General features: G+C 62.2%; 4 protein-coding genes across 4 annotated transcripts; 2 read left to right on the top strand and 2 right to left on the bottom strand.

Moving 5' to 3' along the window:
• Positions 1-2,039: 2,039 nt before the first annotated feature.
• Positions 2,040-8,000, top strand: VTJ83DRAFT_1851 (uncharacterized protein; the record flags this gene model as incomplete). Its single annotated transcript, XM_071008056.1, has 5 exons — positions 2,040-2,555; positions 2,616-2,664; positions 2,737-3,525; positions 3,586-3,677; positions 3,750-8,000. The coding sequence occupies 5 exons, from the start codon at positions 2,040-2,042 to the stop codon at positions 7,998-8,000; spliced, it is 5,697 nt and encodes a 1,898-aa protein (XP_070868391.1).
• A 1,397-nt stretch (positions 8,001-9,397) lies between these two features.
• VTJ83DRAFT_1850 (uncharacterized protein) lies at positions 9,398-10,777 on the top strand (the record flags this gene model as incomplete). Its single annotated transcript, XM_071008055.1, has 3 exons — positions 9,398-9,684; positions 9,741-10,575; positions 10,655-10,777. The coding sequence occupies 3 exons, from the start codon at positions 9,398-9,400 to the stop codon at positions 10,775-10,777; spliced, it is 1,245 nt and encodes a 414-aa protein (XP_070868390.1).
• Positions 10,778-11,139: 362 nt separating this feature from the next.
• On the bottom strand, positions 11,140-11,721 carry VTJ83DRAFT_1849 (uncharacterized protein; the record flags this gene model as incomplete). Its single annotated transcript, XM_071008053.1, has 1 exon — positions 11,140-11,721. One exon carries the CDS (start codon positions 11,719-11,721, stop codon positions 11,140-11,142), a length of 582 nt encoding a protein of 193 aa, XP_070868389.1.
• A 1,624-nt stretch (positions 11,722-13,345) lies between these two features.
• Positions 13,346-15,364, bottom strand: VTJ83DRAFT_1848 (uncharacterized protein; the record flags this gene model as incomplete). Its single annotated transcript, XM_071008052.1, has 5 exons — positions 13,346-13,429; positions 13,523-14,175; positions 14,267-14,480; positions 14,594-14,869; positions 14,954-15,364. 5 exons carry the CDS (start codon positions 15,362-15,364, stop codon positions 13,346-13,348), a joined length of 1,638 nt encoding a protein of 545 aa, XP_070868388.1.
• Positions 15,365-17,075: the final 1,711 nt, after the last annotated feature.

The raw sequence follows: 17,075 nt of genomic DNA, 5'->3' as shown, positions 1-17,075 counted from the left end.
AGGGTCCATGAGATCCACCTGCGACGCCCGGGCGGCTCGGGACTTGCTCGAACCCATTCATCTCGAGACCTGGCTTGCAAGCAGACGCGAACTCCGCACACTTCTCCACCCATCCGGTTCTTCGAAGCCTGAAAAGCTTCCTCTTCCGATATGCCCCCGCCCTTGGTCTTTCATTGGCTTTTGGTTTTCCCATGGTATCGGATCTGGGCTGTCGATTTTGGGCATGTGGCACGCCGCAACCACGAGCCCCGGCTTTTGTGCCACCGGCCGACAGGCCGACAGGACGACCGCTCTCCATGATGTCACAAGATGGGAGATGGCTAAGGCACCTTAGGTAGGTGTCTGTCTACCTTCCATCACGTAGCAAGGTACCGTGTGTGTGCACATGGCTACGATAGCCACGGGCGCCCGCCCATCAGTCGGCCATCTGAGAGCGCACGTGGCTTGCCGGAAGGGTTCCGTTTTCCCTTCCTTCCTTTCCACTCCTTCTTAGGTATCTTGTGCTCTTTTTTTTTTCGTCTTTTTTTTTTTTCGGGTCGCCCCAGATGTTGCCGCAGAGTGGGGATTCGAGGCGGTGGGAAACCGGGTGGCAAAAATCCCAATCGAGACCCCCATCCCAGGTGTTGAACCTCTCTTCTCTTCTCGTCATTTTGAGACGGAGCGACGGGAACCATGGCCGGCCAGATCAGCCAGGGGAAGAGTTTTGCTGGAGCGACGGGCTAAGGAAGCCAAAGCGGTGTTGAATTGATGTCCATTCGAGCCATCATTCCAATCACAATCACGGCATGTGCATGTGCAGTAGTACCTAGTCTTCTTTATCCATTGCGATGACAGGATGCATGCAGTGAGTGTCAGGTCAGGTACCTGATCTAGGGTCCATGGACCATTGGCACCTACCTACCGTGCCTAGGCTGTGTGGCTCTTTGGGGGCCAAGGGGAACCAGACTGGAGAGGTTGCCAGAGCCGAGCCGGGGTGTCACAGGGGCCGAGATAGGTGGTTATGTAGGTAGGTAACGGACCTTGTTGTCGATAGCGGGGGATAGTATGAGGTGAAGCAGCTCAAGCCAACCCATGAGAGAGGTGGGATTAGAATACCTGTAGTTACCTGAACGATGGTATCAGACCCCCCCCCCCCCTGCCCTGCAGGTGCTTCTTCTTGCCCTGTCGTGGGTGGAGGGAGGGTGGAGGTCGTCGGGGATGCTGGGGGAGCGGACGCCGAAAATGGAACCCGCAGCCCCCACTTTTTTTGCCGAAACGTCCAACCTTGGGAGGAAGTGAGGTCGGCGCACTCGCACTGGACCTGGGCTGCCACTGGAGCGCTGGAAGGCACACTTGCAGTGGGCCCGCCCTCGCCTTCCTGCGGCGCCCTGGGGAACCTCTTCCCGCGCGACCCATTCCATTTCACTCACAAGCCGATCGGCCTCACCCTTTCCAACTTTGCACCTTACCACGCCTTCACCACCCACCGCCCGCCCACACCCGCCTCACACCGTCTCGTGGCTCGCTCGCGTCCCCCGGCCCCTTCGACCCCAGGGTTCCTGCGCCATCTGGAACATCCAACCGTTCGTGTTCCTGCGATTGGCGAGCACCGAGCCGCGGGCATCTCTCTCTTCTCATCCTGCTGGATGTCTCGATTACGCCTTGGCGCGTCGATATATTCCTCCAAGCCAACGTCCCGTCCTCTGTCCCCCCACGGCGGTCCGACCAAAAGACGACAACGCCAATTCGCGCGTCACTAGCCTCGGCCTTCGAACCCACGAGCGCCTGGATTCTCTTGTCGGCATCCTCGACCTCCACCGTTCGCCGCGGGCCCTCCTCCGTGACGTCCGACGCCAGGCCGTGCATGGGGCGGCGCATCAAGGAAAAGCTCTAACCTTCGATCCTTTCCTTGCAGCCTGCGCTCCTCCTCCTTCTCTTCCTCGTCCTTCTCCTCCTCCTCCCTCTCACCCGCGGAGCCAACCCCTCTTGTCTCCCTCCACCCCCCCGTACAATGTCTTCGGCAAACGCTTGACCCGCACCGTTCCCCGATTGTCCCTTGCATGCGTTCCGAGACGAACCTTTCGAGACCCGAATTGCTTTCCGTCCAGCCAACAACACCCCATCGCTCCCCCCCCGTCATGAAGTCGCATGCTTTGGCCGGGGGGCCGACCATGTCGCGTACCGCGGCCAACTCCCATTCCAACGCCGCCGCGAGGGGCTCGCCATCCAGGCCTTCGGCAGCGACCTCCAGCACCGCCGGAAAGAAGGCGTCCAGCTCCAACGCCAACGGCGCGGCTTCCGCGAAACCCCCCGCCCCGCTGAGCTCCCTCATCAGCCCTCCCCTCGATCTCTCGACGGTGGAGCGCCGCGGCCAGCCCACCGCGTGCCCCGAGCCCGTCAAGAAGAAGAATCGCCCCCACGGCCTCCAGGAGGCCCCCACCTACCGCCCGACCGAGGAGGAGTGGAAGGAGCCGTTCGAGTACATTCGAAAGATCTCGCCCGAGGCTCGCCAGTATGGCATGTGCAAAATCATCCCTCCGGATTCGTGGTGTCCCGACTTTGCGATTGATACGGAGGTAAGGCGCGCTCGATGCTTCTCCCGCGCAGAGCGCGGCGACGCTGACAACCGGCCGCAGAGGTTCCATTTCCGCACGCGCAAACAAGAGTTGAACTCTGTGGAAGGCAGTAAGCCAACCCCCAGCATCGGGCGAATCCACCCCCTTGTCCCAGAGTACTTTTCTGAGCATGGCTCGCCAGGCACGCGCGCCAACCTGTCCTACCTCGACGCCCTGGCCAAGTTCCACAAGCAACAGGGTACCAACCTGACCCGGTGGCCCTACGTCGACAAGAAGCCTCTGGATCTCTACCGCCTGAAGAAGGCCGTCGAGTGTCGTGGCGGGTTCGAGAAGGTCTGCAAGCTCAAGAAATGGGCCGAAATCGGCCGCGATCTGGGATACAGCGGCAAGATCATGTCGTCGCTGTCGACGTCGCTCAAAAACTCGTATCAAAAATGGCTCTGCCCTTACGAGGAGTACCTGCGCCTCGCCAAGCCCGGCGTCCACCAACAGCTCGAGCTCGAGTACGGCGGGCCCTTGACGCCCAGCCCCGCTCCGAGCCCGATGAAGCGATCCAACGCGCCAACCCCGGCGGCCGGCGCGGACTCGGCCGCCAGGCATGCCACCGATGCGCTGCAGGCGTCGCTCGACGGCCAGGCCAAGGACTCGGACCCGGACGTGTCCATGCCGGACACGCCCGGCCTCGGGACGCCCAAGTCCCAGTCCAGCTTCACCGCCGTCAACGCGGGATCGAGCTTCACGAGCGCCAACCGCGCCGCCTCCACCGACGGCAAGGGCCCGGCCACGCCGAAACCCAACGGGACTCTCTCGTTGGCGAAATCCGTCCCCGAACTGCGCGCCTCGGTTCTCGGCCCGTCCGGGCTGAAGCGCCAGCTGAGCTGCGACAGCCTGGGCTCTTCCAAGAAGGACGGGCCAGAGCAAGACGACGGGGGGGACTCTGGGAGCCGCAGGAGCAAGCGGCTCAAGAAGGGTGAGTCTGCCGGCCGGCCGGCCTCCCAGCGGGCACGGGTTCACGCTGACGCGATCGCAGATAACGTGCCCACCGTGGCCGGTTCTCACATGTCCCTGTTCCGGACGGCCGCCCCGAGGATACCCCGAGACGACAATGCCCCGCCGGGAGAGGTACGTGCTCGTCGCGCGTTGGTTGCGGCCTACGTGTAACCCGGGTGCTAACCGATGTCTGCAATCCACCAGAGGTGCGAAATATGTCTCAAGGGCAAGGACGAGGGCGGCTTCCTGATCCAGTGCGAGTCGTGCGACCACGGCTACCACGGCGCATGCCTCGATCCGCCCCTCAAGGCCAAGCCCGAAACCGAGTGGAACTGCCCGCGCTGCCTTGTTGGCGACGGCCAGTTTGGCTTCGAGGAAGGCGGCCTGTACTCGCTCCGTCAGTTCCAGCAAAAGGCCAACGAGTTCAAGCAGCAGTACTTCGCCAGCAAGATGCCCTTCGACCCGGTCCTCAACTGCCACAGGCCGGTGACGGAGGACGACGTTGAGCACGAGTTTTGGCGGCTGGTGGCCGACATCGACGAGAACGTGACGGTCGAGTACGGCGCCGACATCCACTGCACCACCCACGGCTCCGGGTTCCCGACCATCGAAAAGTTCCCCGACAACCCTTACTCGACCGACCCCTGGAACCTGAACCTCTTGCCGCTCCACCCAGACAGCCTGTTCCGGCACATCAAGTCGGACATCTCGGGCATGACGGTCCCCTGGGTCTACGTCGGCATGACCTTTTCGACCTTTTGCTGGCACAACGAGGATCACTACTCGTACTCGGCCAACTATCAGCACTTTGGCGCGACAAAGACGTGGTACGGCATCCCCGGCGATGACGCCAAGAAGTTCGAGGACGCCATGCGCGAGGCCGTCCCGGAGCTGTTCGAGACGCAGCCCGACCTCCTCTTCCAGCTCGTCACCCTGTTGACCCCCGAGCAGCTCAAGAAGGCGGGCGTGCGCGTCTACGCGCTGGACCAGCGGGCCGGGCAGTTCGTCATCACGTTTCCGCAGGCCTACCACGCCGGCTTCAACCACGGCTTCAACTTCAACGAGGCCGTCAACTTCGCCCCGGCCGATTGGGAGCCGTACGGCCTGGCCGGCGTCGAGCGGCTTCAGCAGTTTCGCCGCCAGCCCTGCTTCTCCCACGACGAGCTGCTCTGGACCGCCGCCGAGGGCGTCACCGGGAGCGGCCTCACCATCCAGACCGCCAAGTGGCTGGCCCCGGCGCTCGAAGAGATCCACAAGCGCGAGCTGTCGCAGCGGGACGAGTTCATCGCTAAGCACGACTTCATCGCCAAGCACCTCGACGCGAAGCACCCGTCGGAGCACCGCTGCGTCTTCGCCGGCCACGGCAACGAGGAGTGCCCCATGACCTTCAAGATCGACGACGCCGACGTGCCCGAGGAAGAGTACGGCTGCTTCTATTGCAAGGCCTTCACGTACCTTTCGCGCTTCATCTGCCTCAAGACGGGCAAGGTCCTCTGCCTCTTGCACGCGGGCAGCCACCCATGCTGCGACCTCCAGGAGTCGGACCGGTACCTCGGCAAGGACCATGCCCTGTACTACCGCAAGTCGGACGAGGCCATCGCCGCCATGACCAAAAAGGTGGCCGACAAGGCGCGCGTGCCCGAGGCGTGGGAGGAGAAGTACGAGAAGCTTCTCGAGGAGGAGACGACGCCGTCGCTCAAGACGCTGCGCAACCTCCTCGCGGAGGGCGAGAGGATCCCCCACGAGCTTCCGTCGCTGCCGGTGCTCCGCGCCTTCGTCGAGCGGTGCAACCACTGGGTCGAGGAGGCCACCAACTACACGGTCCGCAAGCAGCAGAACCGCCGCAAAAACGACAGGTCGTGGCAGTCGGGCTCCCGCAAGTCGGTCGGCAGCAAGGAGCAAGACCAAAAGGACCGCGAGGCGCGCAGCCTCGCCAACGTGTACCGCCTCCTTGAGGAAGCCCAGCTCATCGGGTTTGACACGCCCGAGATCCTGCAGCTCCAGGAGCGCGCAGACGCCATCAAGGTGTTCCAGGAGGACGCCCGCAAGTTCCTGGACCTCCGCCAGTCGGCCTCCATCCCCCAGGTCGAGAAGCTGCTCGAGGAGGGCCAGAGCTTCAACGTCGACATCCCCGAGGCGGAGCAGCTCGCGCGGCTCTTGGAGCAGCTCCAGTGGAACGAGAAGGCGGCCGGCAGCCGCAACACCGTCATGACGCTGGACGAGGTCCGAGACCTGATCGACGAGGGCCACCGCCTCAAGATACCCGTCTACAACGATCACCTCGCCTACTACACGGAGCAGCTCGCCGCCGGCCACATGTGGGACAAGAAGGTCCAGGAGCTGATCAGCGCCGACGCGATCCACTACCCGCAGCTGCAAGCCCTGGCCGACCAGGTCCAGGCCAACGCGTGGCCCGTGTCCCCCGCTACCATGGCCGCCGTCGACCAGATCCTGCACAAGCAGCGCGAGGCTCACCGGCAGATCATGGACCTGAACGAGCGGTCCCAGAACCCCGACTTCCGGAAGCGGCCCCGGTACTCGGAAGTGGCCGAGGTGATGAAGAAGCTCGAGGAGCTCCAGGCGAAGCCGGCGGGCACCCACGAGCTGGAGAAGGAGCAGAAGCGCCACGAAGACTGGATGCGCAAGGGCAAGAAGCTCTTTGGCAAGACCAACGCGCCGCTGCACATCCTCAAGTCGCACATGGACTACGTGCTGGACCGCAACCTCGACTGCTTCGACATTGTCCACGACAAGCCGCGGGTCCCGGCCGAGCCTGCGTCTCGGGAGCCGACCCCCGACAAGGAAAAGGGCAACCGCTTCGACGACCCCAAGTTCCGCGAGGTGTTTTGCATCTGCCGTCGCACCGAGGCGGGCATGATGATCGAGTGCGAGCTCTGCCACGAGTGGTACCACGGCAAGTGCCTTAAGATCGCACGCGGCAAGGTCAAGGAGGATGATAAGTACACCTGCCCGATCTGCGACTGGCGAGTCAAGATTCCTCGCGACGCGGCCCGGCCGAAGCTCGAGGATCTCATCGCCTGGCAGGAGGAGATCCCCACGCTGCCGTTCCAGCCCGAGGAAGAAGAGGTGCTCAAGCGCATCATCGACAACGCCGCAGAGTTCCGCAACCACATCGCCGCCTACTGCAACCCCCTCCTGTCGACCGCCTCCGAGGCCGAGACGCAGCGCTTCTACCTCCGCAAGATCGAGGGCGCCGAGATCCTCCTCGCCTACGAGACCAACTTCTTCCGCCAGGAGCTGCACAAGTGGAGCCCCGTCGCGCCCGAACCGCCCCCGGTCCTCGAGGTCTCCAAGAGCACCCGCAAGCCGCGGCCCACCAAGCTTCAAAAGATGCTGGCGCAGTACGGCGTCGACGACCCGGACGATCTGCCCGAGAGCGTCAAGGGCAAGGCTAATAGCCTCAAGCGCAAGGCCATGAACGCCGAGGCCGCCGCCGCCGCCGCTTCCGGCTCGGCCGGGTCCGGAGGCAGCCCCTCGTACGGCCCGCCCCCGCACGCCTACTTCCAGCGCCACTCGTCGGCCCAGCCCACCGCACAGGGCGGCCCCCACGGCGAGCCGTCAAGCGCCGGCGAGCCGTCGTCATCGGCCAATCAGGCGCACGGCCAGCCCAAATCCGCCTCGCTTCACCTGCGCCCCGGCTCCCGAGACACGTTCCTGCGCGACGGCGCCGGTCCCGGCCCGCAGTTCGCCCTCGGCGCCGACTCGGGAACGACGCACGATCTTGAAGAGCGCCTCCTGCGCGGCGCGCTCGACGACGAGGAGCTGAACGCGCACCTGTCGACGGAGCAAGGCAAGGCGCGCGTCCTGGAGATCTTGTCTCGTACCGAAACGGGCAGGCGACGCGCAGAGGAGATGTTTGGCGCGGGGGTTTGGGTCGGCGGCGCCGACGACAAGACGCGTGATCGCCCTAGGCCGGGCGCTACGCGCGACAACGATCCCATCGGTATCGGGGTCGGCGGAGAGGGAGCGGAAGGCGATGATAGCATGTTTGTGGAGCTGGTTCATCAGGATGATGATGACGAGGCAGGGGACGGGCAAAAGAAGAAGGCCGCGCCGGCACAGCCGCCCGCTGATGCTGCTGCACCGGCTCCGTCCTCCACCTCGGAGCCGGCTGCTTCCCCGCCTCCTCCTCCAGCTCCCGCTGCTACGAATGCCGATGCTACGGAAAACGCACCTTCTGACGCCGCCGCTTCCGAGCCTGCGCCGCCCGCGCCGCCCGCCGAGGCCACGACAGCCACTGCCACCACTAGTGCTGCCACCACCACCACCACCACTACTATTACCACTACTACCACCACCACCACGTCTGCAAGCGGAGACGCCGACCAACAGCACCCGTCTGACGCGGCCCAGATGTTGGAGGACCATCACAAGAGCAAGGAAGAGGAGGGAGGCGAGGCTATGGACGAGGATCGTAAGGAGTCGATGACGTGACGCGAGCCCTTTCTCGGCACGTTTGGACCGTGATGGAGTGGCTTGCTTGCTTGCTTGCTTGCTTGTTGCAATCGGTTGGCCAGGAAGGAGATGGGGTGGATGGTCAACGTTGATGGGGCTTATTAGGGAGAAACCATTGTTTAATCCTGGGAGGGAGTTTGTTGAGTGGCGGGGTTTTGGTGCTGGTTTGTTCGTTCTCGCTTGTTGCCGTTCTTGTTTTCTTTGCGGTGCATTTCTGTCGGCGGCAGGCAAGCAGGCAGGCAGGCAGGCAGGCAGGTTCTGGGACGGATCTAGAACGATGACGGTGTCAAAACGTCAAATGGGAGACGACGGCCAGATGGACAGACCGGCGTTGGGCGAGGCGGACCTGTGTGTTCTTTGTTTTCGCTCCCTAGGTAATTAATTGTCCTTTTTTTTTAATCTTGTTTTCCTTTTTTTTCTCAAAGATGGTTTCTCTCGGCGCTACGAGAGGGTGTTTGTGATGTGGAGGTCTCTAGGATCTAGTTACCAAGATAGCATCGTCATCAAGGCATTGGAACGATCCGATTCCATCAAGTGGTTTTGTCGAGGTCGCCGTGAACGTGCGAGAGATGCTCATTCAGGGTGGATGGGGGGTTGGTAGGCTCTGGGTGACTGACTCCTTGTGCTCTGAATCACGTCCCGACCGCCCCTTGTCTGTTGTCTTCTCGGCACGTGGGATCGACGATGGTACGTACGTATGGCCGAGTTCTAGGAGGGGCTTTCTGGTCTGCGTTGGTGTGACAAAGCGCAAAAGAGAACTCTTGTCTCTGGCTGTGTGACAAAGGATGGTATGCCTTGTCCAACGCTCTCGATAGGATGCAGCCTTTCGGGTCTGGAGAGATGTGTCGGGGGCTCCCCGCGATCATGCGCACTCGTCGGCTCCAGAGAGGGAGCAGCCGTCTGGGCTGAAGAGAGAGAGAGAGAGAGAAAAAAAAAACGGCGGCCCAAAATGCTGGTTTGGCGGCAGTTCGTCATGGCGGAAGCTCGGGAAGCCCCCCTATTGGCAATGGATGCTTCCAGCCGTAGCCTTATGCCCGCCGCACCGCGTAGAGATGGATATTAAAGATCTTGATGCCCTATCCGGCATCTCCCATTTTAGCTGGGTTGATCATGATCCCAGCTTGCTCCTAGCGGCTCGCTCGTCTTGCTCACAGGGCGTCGCCATCTCACCATCTGCCGTAGTTTCCGTCGCTCATCCGTCAGGGACAACAGCAGGGACGCAAGCCGGGGGTGTCATGGATCCCATGGGGATCGCGACGGGTATTATTACCTTCACCTCCGCCATCGGGTATCTGAACGATCTAAGCCGCAGGTTTTACGAGACACCAAGAACGTTGACAAGGTTGGAGCATGACCTGCGAAACATCTTGACCGTCATGGCTCGGTATGCCATCCTCCTCTGCGGACGGCCGCACCTCTCACCGTCGAGCCATCTCTCGTTCCACTTCGGCCGGGAGCTCACAAGCTACATCATGGCTTTCCGGCCTGCCATCGAGTGCCTGCTCAAGCGGATACAGAGCGTCATGCCGCCGCACGACAACGGCCCTGCCCTGTGGCTGAAGCACGTCCAAGGGTTCCTTCATTTGCGCGGGCTCGAGCAATCGCACGATGAGATATGCCAGCGGATGAAAGCCTTTGAACGACTGAGGGACCACTTGCACACGTAGGACGCAATCACCGCTGCCGCGTCGCATCAGCCGGGCTAACCCGATGCCGAAGCGTGTTGCTTTTCGAAGTTCTCCGTGAGGTCAGGCTCGGCCGGGGTCCATCGGATGGATCCGGAGCGCCGCCAGAGAGCCCGTCGCCAACCCCCCCGGCGCATTACAGCGCGGCGGATTGGAACAGGGCCGTCCGGCTCTCCGATGCCCAGGCCCGCGAAGGCCGGCGGGCGCTCATCAAGCTGATCCAGGATGCTCCCAACGTCCCCGACAGGCTGGGCCCTGACGGCCGGGACCAGCACCTTGCCATCATCGAAATGATGCTGTGCGCGGGAACCATCGATCCCAACTTCTTGAGCCCCGAAGCAGGGGCGTACCCCATCCACCTCGCCGCTCGGCAAGGCGACGTGCTCCTCGTCGAGCTGCTGCTCCGGTACGGAGCTCGGGTCGCCGTCCACGACCAGCGCGGCGACACGCCCCTCCACATCGCCAACCGCAGCAACAACCGCCCCGTCGTCGACGCCCTCCTCGCGACCGGCGTCCCCTGCGCCGAGCCGTCCCCCGCGGACCGCGCCAACGCGCTCGACGCCTTTGGCCGCCCCGCCCTCTGGTACGCCAGCGGCCTCGGCCCGCCCTCGGGCGGGGTCCTCGACCGCCTCCTCACCCTCGGCCGGGACGTCGTCAACCGCCGCTGCAAAAACACCGCCGCCAACCCGAGCAGCGACGAGCTCCCCACCGCGCTCTGGGCCGCCGCGTCGCAGGGCCGGCTCGACGCGGCGCGCGCCCTGCTCCGCGCCCGCGGCGGCTCCACCCTCCTGCACAAGGCCAACTGGCCCAGCATGGGCGGCGGACGCCAAGGCGCGAGACGATCAGGGCAACGACGCGTTCGCGTTCGCGTGCGAGAGGGGGCACCTGACCACGGCGGCGTTTTTGCTGGGGGCGGCTCCCGGGAGGGACTTGAACGAGACGAACCAGAGGGGGCAGACGGTGCTGATGCGGGCCGAGGCGGCGTTGAAGGCGTCCGAGAGGAACAACGGGCTGAGGGAGGTGGTGAGGTGGCTGGTTGAGCTGGGGGCCGGCGCCGAGCAGGATTCATGAGGATGGATGGGCTTGTTTTATTTGCCACGGCTGGGCCGTGGTGATAATGCTAATAACGTGCGGGTTGGTCGACGTCTCGAGAGGTCTCGAGTGGTATTTCTTACGAGACATCATCCTACCCCAACGTGTCTGGCCATTCACCCCCGTATTAGTGAATCACGATGGCCTTGCCTTGGTACCTTGCCCTTCTTCCGCATTCGCATCCCCCCTTTTTCATTTTTCATCCTTCATAACAAAACATCCTTTGTCTCCTCCCTCTCCTCCTCCTCCCCTCCCTCCTACCTACTCAAGCCACGGCCCAACACCCATGCATGCATGCATGCATGCATGCACGCATGCATCATTCGTCCGTCCTGCACGCCTCAAGCACAAAGCGTCAGCACCAAATCCCTGTCCGCGCCGTCGCACACGAGCGTCTGATTGCCCCCCGGCGCCGCCCCGTCCTCCCACACGAGGCTCTCGCATCCCTCCGCCTCGCTCTCGAGCACCAGCCTCTCCCCGCGAAACACGTGCCCGTACACGTCGTCGAGGCCGTACCACACGCGCCACGGGGCCCCGCGGCGGCCGGGCTGGAGGTTGTAGCCGAGCAGCGTGTGCGGCTCGGCGTTGTAGAGCGCCCCGGCGCCGCCGCGGGCGATCTTGAGCGAGATGCCGCGGCTGCGCGGGTCGCTGCGGAAGCGCTCGGCGTAGCGGCCCGTGCGCGCCGCGAGGGGGAACGGCCCTGCGACGTCACTGGCGACGGCCCAGAGGTGGACCGGGAAGGGGCAGCGGTTGCGGACGCGGGCGGCCCCGAGGGAGGACGCGGGCGGGCAGGGCGAGGGCACGATGGCGGTGGCGAGGGCGGTGCTGGTGAGGGTGGTGGTTGTGGTTGTGGCGGTGCGGCACGTGCAGGGGGTGATGAGGGAGGCGAGAGGGGAGAGGAGGAAGAGGAGGAGCAGGCGCATGGTGGTGGTGGTGGTGGTGGTGGTGATGGTGTTTGTCGGTTGTGGTGAGATTCGGAGATGATGTGGCGGATATTAATCAATCTCGAACCGTTGAGTTCTTGAACCGAGAATAGCAGCTCTGGTGGTTGAAGAACGAATATCAGAATTGTGCGTGAGCCCAGGGACTCGAGAGGATTCGCTCCCGTACAAGCTCCTGTCTGCTGGTACAAACAAGGTCGGACGCGGAGTCGAACCGCGTAGCTACGCAGAAACCTAGGTCGAGCCTGGGGGCGTTTTATACTCCTCCGCCGGCCGGTCCTCATCAAGCACAACCGTCCCACGACGGCCTCGTCAGGGGGGCATTTCAACCTCGTCACGCCTTACGCCGCAGGAACCCTGATCTGTCCATCTGGCGTCACGAGCGGCTCGCACGAGAAACCGGCTTGTCCTGGCGGTCCCCGTGAGAGAGAAAAGACATGTCCCCCCGCCGTCTCTCCATTGACTCGACGTGTCTGATGACGACGGGTGGCGTTGAACCCGATAACACGATCGAAGTCTAAGTATCGCCATGTCTATGCCCCTCCATGCTCTTCCTGCGCCACCCATGATCCAGTCGCCGGCGGCCAACCCCTGAGCGCGGCAATAATTACACAGCATAGAACAATGCACCATTCCCTTCATTCCAATGACCACAGCATAAGTGGGAGCAGCAGTAGCAGCAGCAGTAGCAGCAGCAGTAGCAGCAGCAACGCAATCAACCGGCTACCGACGCATCGTCCATCACACCATCACACCATCGCACACGCGACCCGCAACGACGCGGAGTCTCCGCTCGGTTGCTTAGGCAACGCTTCAGGAGGCGTCAACTACAAAGGGTGTCGGGAGGTTGTACGGGTGGGAGGACATGTGAGAGGGGAATAGCCATACGATCTGTTACCGGGGCCGGGGCCGGGGGCGGGATCGCACGAGGACAATTGCCCATGTGGTCTTGGGTTCGCTTTGAGGGTTTTTATTTCCTAGAGACGCAACGCCTCGGAACAGGACCAAAAAACATGGGATAAGAAAAAGAAAAAAAAAAGGGGGGGGAGGGGGGTTCGATGATGGATAGAAGTCGTTGTTGGTCAGCGGGACGGCTGTCGACTGGGTTCAGTTGTTTTTTGTAATTACAGAGTAATTAGTGCCTAGCTTGACTTAGGTACTTGGGAGGGAGAAACTCGAGATGTAGGTGGTCCATCGATCATGCCACGCAGTGGTGTAACCGGAGCAAGGCACGCTCAGCTAGGGAATGTTTTCCGCCTTGGTTTCTTTCTCTCTCTTTGGCCAGGAACCCAACGTCCATCGCCACCCAATTCATGCATGGCATGTCTCAAGACCAAGGACAAAAGAAAAGACAGCGGCTTTTGGCTGTCGGTCTTTGAATTTTCAAGGTCGCAGAAGGGAAGCTATTATGAACTGGCCCATATCCCCTAGGGTTCTCGGCCGAGTAAAAAGAAGAAAAAGGGGGTGGGGGGGTCGTCTTCCTTCCAGCCTGGAAGCATCCCATTTCGATGTGTACACCAAGAAACCCCAGTCTGCTTTTGGTATCCCTTTGTTTCATCATTACTCGGATACGATGACACAGCATACGTTATTCGGCTCGAGCCTATCAAAACACGGTTCCATCGCTGTCGATGAGAATGGGTGCCTCTTTGGTGTTTGGCCGGCTGACTTCGGCAATCTCTCGCCCACCCTGTGAGTACCCTCTGGTTAGCGCGCTGGTCTCGTCGAGGCCATGCAAACGAAGGAAAAAAAAAAGAGGACGCAAATGGATGCCGCGACGAACCTTCCAGCTTCCCGCTTCCAACACCTGAGCCAGGCTCAGCTCGTGCCCCGCCAGTTCGTTCTTGAGCGCCTTGTTGACCTCCTCCGTCAGCTTGTCGAGGAACCCCACGGTCACGCCGCGCCACTCGACGATTACGTCATCGCTGGGCTCGAACATGGGCGCCACCTCGACGCCCTTGGTGCCGGTTCGTTGGCAGTACTCGGCGTAGTGCTGCAGACCACGCTCCATGTCGGCAGGCTTGAGCGTCAAGACGCCCATGTCGACAAAGAGACCGCCGTTGCGGTACTCGGGCAACCCCGTGAGCAGCTCCTGGCCGGCGAACTGGATCTTCATGATGCTCTGCATGGGCTGCAGAAGCGAGTACGTGAGCCACTGCGTCAGCTTGTGGAAGGGCAGGATGCTCTCCCAGGGGGCGACGCCGTTGGACTGGCCCGTCGTGTTGGGGAACGGCGAAAAGGTGGGGCTGCTTGGCGACTGGGCGGGCTGCGGCATCGAGCTGCACGGCCAGGCGTCGCCGAGCGACACGCCGTTGATGGCGGTGCGGGACGGCGGCCAGATTGGCGCCAGGCCGTTCATGAGCACGTTCCAGAGCACCGGAAGCGGAACAATGATGACGCTCGATGCTTGCGTGGTGGGGTGCGACAGGATGTGGTCTTGGTGACGACGGTCAGCACGGATTCTTCCGCCTCCTCTCTTCTTGTTGCCTGCCGAGGCGGACGACGCGGGGAGCGGGATGCTGCTTACCGAGCATGTTGCCGGGCCGGCCGTCCTCTCCAAAGAACTCCTTGTTCTCGAGAGCCGTCGCCAGCCGAATGAGGAGCTGTGACCGGCCTTCGAGGCCTGCCATTTCGTTGCCGGGACGCGACTGCAGGCCGTGGGCAAGCTTCTCGACGCTCAATTGCCGCAGGCCCTCCTTGTCTACTTGATACTTGTTGTTAGGGTTGCCCGAGAACAGGCCCTGCGTTGCGCGTTTCACGTTAGCCTCCCTTCCCCCATGCTGCCAAAGCTTGCGGCAACTCCTTCCCAACGAGGAAGAGGACGGAGAGGGGACAAGCGGGCGCGGTTCCTTACAGCCTTGAACATGTCCAGGGTCGCCACGGCGATGCCCTCGGACCGCCGGTAGATACGGCCGTTCTCGGGGCTCTTGTAGCTCCAGGCGATGCCGGCGCCCGCGTCGAGCAGCACGCTGACGAGGAAGAGATCGATCAGGCGCTTGCACTTTTCCGTGTTGTCCACCTCCTCGGGGAAGGTGGCCAACAAGTGGGCGATCCTGTCACGGCCGCCAACGCCAAAGTGCTGGTACCGGCCATGGGGGGGAATGCTGGTGAAGGGGGCGTCGTAGTCGCGCTACAAAGGGGGCCGTGTTAGCGGGGGGCTGCAGGGGCTGGGCGGGCGATCCACGCGCCATGCACGCGGGGATGGATGGCTTGCCTTGATGATGTTGGCGACAAACGACACGACGTCCTTGAACTTTGTCATGTCCACGTCAAAGTGGTTGAGCTCGTTCCTAAAGGCCTTCTCGGTCACGATCTTGCAGCGCTCGCGAACGGCGCCCAAGCTGCGCAGGTAGCCGGCCGGGTCGAGCTGGGGATCTGGAGGTCGCGGCATGGCGACGTTGGGCACGGGGCCCGGCGAGAAGGGAGTAAGCGGCGTGCCGGGGCCGCCGGTGGTGCTCGAGGTGCCGGCCGAGGTCCTGTTCATGATGCGGGTGTTTGTGTTGATGGGGGAGACGATGCTCGAAGACCCGGAGGTGAGGGACGACTTGGACTGCGAGTTGGCGAGGGTGGGTTGCGGGTTGGCAGCGGCCTTGGGCGGCCGGTCTCTCCTTGAAAAGAGGCCCATGCTGAGCGTCTCCTTGGGGGTGGGTTTCGATGGATAAGGCGGTACCCGTGGCACAGTCCGGCTCGCCGAGGTCTGGCGTCGGAGGTCCTCAGTGGTCGGAAGCGGCCGAGAGAGGCCAGAGAAGCAAGCGGTCTGGAGGGGGTGTGTGCTCGTGACGCAGCAGGGAGGAGCCCCAATTGGACGGTGGCGTTGTGTAGCTCAACCAGTAAGCCGTTCGTTGGTGCGTTGTCAATGCACCCAAGGCCCAATGTGTAGCTATCGCCAATTGACCGCTTGAGCTGAAGGGACGGCACCGACAGCGTGGCAACGATGGGTCAATTCGGCTGCTGTCAAGCTCGAGGCAACGGCCAGGAGATGGTGGTTTTTTTTTTCCGCCTGGGTTTTCTGGGTTTGCGGTTGGCAACAGTGGCGCCGAGAGCGCGGGACGGGGGGGGGGTTTTGTGTGTTGCTCTGCAGCGCCAAGGGGGTCAGCCACGTCGATTCCTCACCCCCGAGAAGTGTTCTGGTCCGAACGGCAGGGGGGAAAAAAGCCGGACAGAAAAAAAAAAAAAGGCAGTTCAGCAGAATCCAACAACGTGGGAGACGGTAGCGTTTCGAGGTCAAGGTTGCAACCTGATGGATCAATGGAAACGTGGAGCTTCAAAAAGCTCCCCGTCGTCGGAACCTGGCGAGGATGATGAGGGACTGAGGGACAAGGGAGGGACAGCAGCACTGGAGGAGCGGGGGGGGGGGCGAGGTGGGGTTGCACCCATGAAGCCCGGACGATCTGTGGTCCCCTCGCCCCTCCCCTCCCCCTCCTCCCTCCCCCCTTACCTATCCCCTGCCAATTCGGCCTGCAGCCACACTGACGTCCGCTTCTTCCAGCCATCCACACCTTCCTGGATGTAGCGATCGGGCCGTATCCGTGCTTTCTTTTCTCTTGCCTCTTTCCGCGTCTGTGCCCTGCCCGCCCGATCAACTTCGCTGCCGTCGCAAACTGCAGGACGGGAGGATGCAGGAACCAGAACAGGAAATTGGATCGAACAAGAAAAAAAAGAAAAGAAGAAAAGGAAAAAGAAAAACGCAAATGCAGGCGATCGATGACTTGCTTCAACCAGCCCACCACCACGTCGAGGATCGCAGGGCAACAACAACAACAACAACAACAACCGACGCCAAAAATGCAGACAAGAGCGAAGGGAACGTAACCATACCAAAAACGCCTCAGTCCCAAGCGCAAAGCGCTCCTTAGCCTCAGGGATTTCCCCAATCTCGGCATAAATGCCTTCCGCGTTCCGTCCGGTGTCTCTCGCCGGATGCTGGCTCCCGCCGCTCGCTTGCTTCCGCGCTCCCGTTCTCCAGAGATCGAGCCGTTTGCTGTCCTTTTTTTGCTGCCCACGCTCCGGACCGCTGGCCCCTTCCCGCCTGGTTGCCTCGTCAATGGCAAGACAGGCTATCCCGTTTCCTCGGCGGCTCGAGTCTCCAGAGGCAAGCTTGGATCGTGGGCACCGAGTGTGTGCTGTGCGTGTTGCGAGTCCGTGCGTGTGCGTGTGTGTTTTGGCTCTGGACCGAATTCGAAACGCGGCAAGCGGCGACGGATCACACCAAGGAGGAGAAGAAAAAACCCCGGAAAAAAACGTCTCTTTGCCCCCCCTTCTCCCTTCTCGACCGTTTCGTTTAATGAAGCCTCGTCGCCAGGACGAGAGATGGCCTGATCGGAAGAAACAGGTGC

The sequence above is a fragment of the Remersonia thermophila genome, chromosome 2 (genome assembly GCF_042764415.1).
Source record: "Remersonia thermophila strain ATCC 22073 chromosome 2, whole genome shotgun sequence".
Taxonomy (NCBI): Eukaryota; Fungi; Ascomycota; class Sordariomycetes; order Sordariales; family Chaetomiaceae; genus Remersonia; species Remersonia thermophila.
This window is presented reverse-complemented; position numbering and strand designations above follow the sequence as displayed.